Source organism: Hypanus sabinus, chromosome 5 (assembly GCF_030144855.1).
Source record: "Hypanus sabinus isolate sHypSab1 chromosome 5, sHypSab1.hap1, whole genome shotgun sequence".
NCBI classification, from domain to species: domain Eukaryota; kingdom Metazoa; phylum Chordata; class Chondrichthyes; order Myliobatiformes; family Dasyatidae; genus Hypanus; species Hypanus sabinus.
This window is the reverse complement of record NC_082710.1, coordinates 179,894,443-179,902,173: the sequence shown is the minus strand read 5'-3', so window position 1 is coordinate 179,902,173 and position 7,731 is coordinate 179,894,443. Positions and strand designations below refer to the sequence as shown.

General features: G+C 46.6%; 1 protein-coding gene across 1 annotated transcript in view; it reads right to left on the bottom strand.

The window, feature by feature from the left end:
- Positions 1-6,839: 6,839 nt before the first annotated feature.
- The window catches only part of LOC132394848 (uncharacterized), a 56,799-nt gene continuing 55,907 nt past the window's right edge, over positions 6,840-7,731 (bottom strand). The window contains 2 exon segments of the mRNA XM_059971255.1: positions 6,840-7,074; positions 7,077-7,585. Coding sequence (XP_059827238.1) covers positions 7,009-7,074; positions 7,077-7,585 — 575 coding nt within the window. The 3' untranslated portion in view covers positions 6,840-7,008.

Below are 7,731 nucleotides of genomic sequence, written 5' to 3'. Positions count from 1 at the left end.
GCTGCCTGTGCCACGTGCCAGTGAGGGTAGAAACAGGAGGATTTGGCAGGTAAATGTGTGGCTGAGAAGCTGGTGCAGGGGCCAGGCTTCAGGTTCTTGGATCATTGGGATCTCTTCTGGGGGAGGTATGACCTGATCAGAAGTGATGGGTTGCACCTGAACCCGAGGGGGACCAATATTCCTGTGGGCAGGTTTGTTAGAGCTGTTGGGGAGGGTTTAAGCTAATTTTGTAGGGGGGTGGGAACTGGAGTGAAGGGACTCGGGATAGGACGGATGGTAAAAATGGTAATGATAGCCTGCAGTCAGACTGTCAGGAAGGGCAGGCAGGTGATGGAAGTCAGTTGCAGCCAACAGGCTGAGTATCAAAACTTTAGGGATGCAGAATCAGAAAGGACAGCAAATATGATAAGCAAGGTGTTGTATCTAAATGCGCGTAGCACAAGAAATAAGGTGGATGATCTTGTTGCATATTACAGATTGCCAGGTATGATGTTGTGGCCGTCACTGAATCATGGGTGAAGGATGGTTGTAGTTGGGATCTGAATGTCCAAGGTTATACATTATATCGGAGTGATAGGAAGGTAGGCAGAGGGGGTGGTGTGGCTCTACTGATAAATAATGGCATCAAATCAGTAGAAAGATGTGACATCGGATCAGAAGATGTTGAATCCTTGTGGGTGGAGTTAAGAAACAGCAAGCTGTCCTAGCCAGTAAAGTTGAAAACGCTATCACATGTTGAGCGGAAGCAGACACTTTGCTTGCTTCCTCTGGAATAATCCCAAAAATTGCTGTAAGTGAATTGGGTTGAACATCCACATCTATAACTTTAGATAATATTCCAAACACATCCCTTCAAAAATGGTTTAAGCTTACACATGACCAAAATATATGAGTTAGAGTAGCCACTTCTGCATTACATCTGTCACAAATAGGGATAATATTAGTAAAAATATACGCCAATTTATCTTTGGACATATGGGCCAAAGATATGTTACTAACTTAAATTGAATTAAGGTATGGCGTGTGCAGATAGATGAATTATTGACTAGTATCTTGCTGTACTGGAAAGAATCTAATCCACCTACTGGCAGTGATCACAGTATGATTGAGCTCCAGTATGAAAATTGATAGGGATAAAGTAAAGTCAGATGTAGCAGTATTTCAGTGGAGTAAGGGAAATTACAGTGGTATGACAGAGGAGTTGGCCAAAGTAAATTGGAAAGAGCTGCTGGCAGGGATGTCAGCAGAGCAGCAATGGTGTGTGTTTCTAGGAAAAATTAAGAAGGTGCAGGGCATGTATATTCCAAAAAAGAAGAAATACTCAAATAGAAACATAGAAAACCTACAGCACAAAGTTGCGCCGAACATGTCCCAACCCTAGAAATGACTAGGCTTACCTATAGCCTGTTTTTCTAAGCTCCATGTATCTATCTAAAAGCCTCTTAAAGACCCTATCGTATCCGCCTCCACCACCTTTGCCGGCAGCCCATTCCACGCACTCACCACTCTCTGTGTAAAAAACCTACCCCTGACATCTCCTCTGTACCTACTCCCCAGCAACTTAAACCTGTGTCCTCTTGTGGCAACCATTTCAGCCCTGGGAAAAAGCCTCTGACTATCCACACGATCAATGCCCCTCAACAACTTATACACCTCTATCAGGTCACCTCTCATTCTTTGTCTCTCCAAGGAGAAAAGGTTGAGTTCACTCAACCTATTCTCATAAGGCATGCTCCCCAATCCAGGCAACATTCTTGTAAATTTCCTCTGCACATGTTCTGTGGCTTCCACATCCTTCCTGTAGTGAGGCGACCAGAACTGAGCACAGTACTCCAAGTGGGGTCTGACCAGGGTCCTATATAGCTGCAACATTACCTCTAGGCTTCTAAATTCAATTCCAAGATTGATGAAGGCCAATACACTGTACGCCTTCTTAACAACAGAGTCAACCTGCGCAGCTGCTTTGAGTGTCCTATGGACTCGGACCCCAAGATCCCTTTGATCCTCTACGCAGCCAAAAGTCTTACCATTAATAATATATTCTGCCAAAATGAACCACTTCACACTTATCTGGGTTGAACTCCATCTGCCACTTCTCAGCCCAGTTTTGCATTCAATTGATGTCCTGCTGTAACGTCTGACAGCCCTCCACACTATCCACAACACCTCCAACCTTAGTGTCATCAGCAAACTTACGAACCCATCCCTCCACTTCCTCATCCCGGTCATTTTCAAAAATCCGGAAGAGTAAGGGTCCCAGAACAGATTCCTGAAGCACACCACTGGTCACCAACCTCCATGCAGAACATGACCCATCTAGAAACACTCTTTGCCTTCTTTCGGCAAGCCAGTTCTCGATTCACAAAGCAATGTCCCCTTGGATCCCATGCCTCCTTACTTTCTCAATAAGCCTTGCATGGGGTACCTTATCAAATGCCTTGTCAAATGCCATATACACTACATCTACGGCTCTTCCCTCATCAATATGTTTAGTCACATCCTCAAAAAATTCAATCAGGCTCGTAAGGCATGACCTGCTTTTGACAAAGCCATGCTGACTATTCCTAATCACATTATACCTCTCCAAATGTTCATAAATCCTGCCTCTCAGGATCTTCCCATCAACTTACCAACCACTGAGGTAAGAGTCGCTGGTCTATAATTTCCTGGTCTATCTCTACTCCCTTTCTTGAATAAAGGAACAACATCTGCAACCCTCCAATCCTCTGGAACCTGTCCCGTCCCTATTGATGATGCAAAGATCATCGCCAAAGGCTCACCAATCTCCTCCCTCACCTCCCAAAATAGCCTGGATTACATCTCATCCAGGCCTTCTCATGGTCCCTTCTGGCTCCCCTAATTTCCTTCTTCAGCTCCTTCCTAGTAGCCTTATAATCTTCTAGATCTCTAACATTACCTAGCTCTCTGAAACTTTTGTAAGCTTTTCTTTTCCTCTTGACCAGATTTATTACGGCCTTTGTACACCACGGTTCCTGCGCCCTACCATAACTTCCTGATCTCATTGGAATGTACCTGAAATAAAAATACAAATATTCCCTGAACATTTGCCACATTTCTTCTGTGCTTTTCCTTGAGAACATCTGTTTCCAATTTAAGATTCCAATTTTCCGCCTGATAGCCTCATAATTCCTCTTAATCCAATTAAATGCTTTTCTAACTTGTCTGTTCCTATCTCTCTCCAATGCTATGGTAAAGGAGAGAGAATTATGGTCACTATCCCACTGAGAGATCTGACACCTGACCAGATTCATTTCCCAATACCAAATCAAGTACTGCCTCTCCATTTGTAGGCTTATCTACATATTGTGTCAGGAAACCTTACTGAACACACCTAACAAACTCCACCCCATCTAAACCCCTTGCTCTAGGGAGATGCCAATCTATATTTGGGAAATTAAAATCTCCCATCATGACAACTCTGTTATTATTACACCTTTCCAGGATCTGTTTCCCTATCTGCTCCTCGATATCCCTAATACTATGGGCGGCCTATAAAAACAGCCAGTAAAGTTATTGACCCTTTCCTGTTCCTAACCTCTTCCCACAGAGACTTTGTAGACAATATCTCCTTGACATCCACCTTTCCTGCAGCCATGACACTATCGCTGATCAACAGTGCCACACCCCACCTCTTTTACCTCCCTCCCTGTCCTTTCTGAAACATCTAAAACCCAGCACTTGAAGTAACCATTCCTGTTGCTGAGCCATCCAAGTCTCTGTAATGGCCACCACATCATATCTCCAAGTACTGATCCACGCTCTAAGCTCATCCGCTTTGTTCACAACACTCCTTGCGTTAAAATAGACACATCTTAAGCCTTCAGTCTAAGCGCTTCCCTTCTCTAACACCTGCCTATCCTCCCTCACACGCTGTCTCCTATCTTTCTCTATTTGAGAGCCAGATGCCTCTTCCCCAGATTCCTCAGTTTGGCACCTGAGAACATTTCTATCACATACAAACCTTGGATTTCTGTCCACACAAGAAGTCCTCATATGACCTTTATCCTCCTCCACCTCACCATCTGCTCTAACACTATGGTTCCCCTCCACTCAAATGGTAAAATAGTACATCCATGGCCGACAAGGGAAGTCAAAGCTATTGTAAAAGCAAAAGAAAGGGCACACAAGAAAGCAAAAATTAGTGGGAATGTAGAGAATTGGGAAGTTTCCAAAGCCTACAAAGTGCAACTGAAAAAATCATTGGAAGGAAAACGATTGAATATGAAAGCAAGCTAGCAAATAATGTCAAAGTAGATAGGAAAAGTTTTTTCAAGTTTGTTGAAAATAAAAGAAAAAAATAAGAGTGGATATAGGACCGCTAGAAAGTGAGGCAGGAAAAATAATGATGGGGGTCAAGGAGCTGGCTGATAAATGAAATGAGAGAGAAGGTGAAAGTTGAAGAGACCTAAAGGTACATGAGTCACCCAGACCAGAGGAACTGCACCCTAGGATTCTGAAAGAGGTAGGTTAGAGATTGTGGTGGCATTAGAAATGATCTTTCAAAAATCATTAGACTCTGGCATGGTGCCGGAGGACTGGAAAATTGCAAATGTCACTCCACTCTTAAAGAAAGGAGGAAGGTAGTAGAAGGGAAATTATAGACCAGTTAGCCTGACCTCAGTGGTAGGGTAGATGTTACAGCCAATTGTTAAGGATGAGGTTATGGAGTACTTAGTGACACAGGTCAAGATAGGACAAAGTCAGCATGGTTTCCTTCAGGGAAAATCCTGCCTGACAAACCTGTTGGAATTCTTTGAGGAGATTACAAGTAGGATAGATAAAGGGATGCAGTGGATGTTGGACTTTCAGAAGGCCTTTGACAAGGTGCTACACAAGAAGCTGCTTACCAAATTACAGCCCATGGTATTAAAGGAAAGTTACTAACATGGTTAGAGCATTGGCTGATTAGTAGGGGGCAGCAAGTGGGAATAAAAGGATCCTTTTCTGGTTGGCTGCCAGTGACTAGTGGTGTTCTGCGGGGGTCGGTGTTGAGACCACTTCTTTTATGCTGTATATAAACGATTTAGATGATGGAATAGATGGCTTTGTTGCCAAGTTTGCAGATGAAATGAAGACTGGTGAAGGGGCAGGTAGCGTTGAGGAAACAGGTAGGATGCAGAAGGACCTAGACAGATTAGGAGAATGGGCATGAAAGTGGCAAATGAAACACAATGTTGGAAAATGCATGCTCATGCACTTTGGTAGTAGAAATAAATGAGTTGTAAATGGGAAAAAAATCATAAAATCTGAGATGCAAAGGGACTTGGAAGTCCTTGTGGAGAACACCCTGAAGGTTACCTTGCAGGTTGAGTCAGTGGTGAGGAAGGCAAATGCCACGTTAGCATTCATTTCAAGAGGTCTAGTATACAAGAGCAGGGATGTGATGCTGAGGCTTTATAAGGCACTGGTGAGGGTTCACCTTGAATACTGTGAACAGTTTTGGGCCCCTCATCATAGAAAAGATGCGGTGGTATTGGAGGGGTCCAGAGGAGGAGAGGAGGTTCACAAGGATGATTCCAGGAATGAAAGGGTTATCATACGAGGAACGTTTGATGGCTCTGGGTCTGTACTCATTGGAATTCAAAAGGATGGGTGGGGGGGGGGTGATTTCATTGAAACATTTTGAATGTTGAAAGGCCTAGACAGAGTAGATGTGGAAAGGATGCCCCCATGGTGGGGGAATCTAGGATAAGAGGGCACAGTCTCAGGATAGAAGGGCGCCTTTTCAAAACAGAAATGTTAAGAAATCTCTTTAGCTACAGGGTGGTGAATTTGTGAAATTTGTTGCCACATGCAGCTATGGAGGCCAGGTCATTGGGTTTATTTATGGCAGAGATTGATAGGTTCTTGATTGGGCACAGCATCAAAGATTACGGGGAGAAGGCTGGGAACTGGGGTTCCGGAGACAAAAGAAAAGGGACACCATGATTGAGTGGGGGAGCAGACTCGATGGGCCAGATGGCCTAAATCTGCTCCTATGTCATGGTCTATCTGATTCAAAGCCGAGATCCTGGTTCTATCTGTCTCATAACAGCTTCCCGTGTTCTGCCTGGGCAGCCTGCAACCTGGTGGCATCAACATTGAATTCTCAAACTTCCGGTGGTCGCTCCCTCTCCGTCACTTTTCCTGTTTAATCGTCTCTCTCCTCCTGATCCAACAGCCCCATCACCCTATCTCTTTCCCCTCCTTCCCCAACCTCTCCATCTGCCCATCACCCACACACTCCTCCCCACTCTCTCCATCTGCCCATCACCCACACACTCCTCCGCCTCCGTCTCCATCTGCCCATCACCCACACTCCTCCCCCACCCTCTCCATCTGACCATCCCCCACACACTTCTCCCCACCCTCTCCATCTGCCCATCACTCACACACTCCTCCCCCTCCGTCTCCATCTGCCCATCACCCACACACTCCTCCCCACCCTCTCCATCTGCCCATCACCCACACACTCCTCCCCACCCTCTCCATCTGCCCATCACTCACACACTCCTCCCCACCCTCTCCATCTGCCCATCACACACACACCCACCCTCTCTATCTGCCCATCATCCTCACTCTCCTCTCCATCTCCCTCCCTTTATTCCAGGCTCCAATTTCCCCTCCTGTCAGATTCCAAAATCTTCAGCCCGTTGTCACTGACACCTCTCACCTCCCAGTATCTGACACATTTCTGCCCCTCCCTCATCTACCTGTCACCCCCCCCCCCCCCCCACCTGGATCGAGCCATCACCTGCCCATTTCCCTCCATAGATGTTAACTGACACGCTGGGAGACACCGGTGCTTTGCATGTTACCACCACTTGTCTCAGTTGCTCTGTACTTGTGCGGTGGACTTTAGGACCCGGGGGAACTCAGGACCCGCCGCCCGCGGCTGCTGCTGAATCCGCAGTGTTTCTGTTCTGTTGACGGATGCGGTGAACGAGTTAAAATTAATGGTTCGATAATTTCCACATCATGTTTATTTCACTTTCCGCACATTTATATTTACACTGACTGACTCCTGACTCCGGTCCCGGGACCCGACCCATTTACAGACCCGGAGCGGAACCGGAGCAGATTCTCAGCCACTGGTTTGTATCCCAAGTCCAGAACAAAGGATAAAGTTTCTCCGTGAATTTATTCCCAGTGAAGGTGTGGAGATGGGACTTGGTCTCCGCGTTGTAAAATGAAACTGTCCCGGACTCGTAACTGAGATAAACTCCCACCCTCCCGGGGATGGGATCGGCAGGGAGACGGGACACAGGGGAGGTGAGAACCCACATCTCATCATTCATCCGCCGGATGATCCAGAATCCGATCTCAGGACTCACTGTGAACTCTCCCTTCCTCTTCACAGACTCTGCAGCGACTCCCAGACTCCAGCGCCGATTCCCCATCACCTCCACCTCCCAGTAATGTCTCCCTGATGTGAATCCCTCCGATCCCAGCACACAAAGCCAGTATGTGAACCTCTTCCCGGTGTCAGGGAGATCCCTCAGGGTCCCGGTGTATCTCACACTCTTCCGATCCTCAGACACCTCGAGCCGCGGATGCGCCGTTTCCACATCCAGGGTGACAGAGACTGGGGGGGAGAGACAGAGAATTAGAGAGTCCCCGGGGATCGGGGGGAGACTAAGGCAGAGTGCCCCCAGGACCAGGGGATAGGATGCTGGGCTTCAAGCACAGACAGGTGGCTAACAGAAGCCTTTCCTGATGTTTGCCCTACCA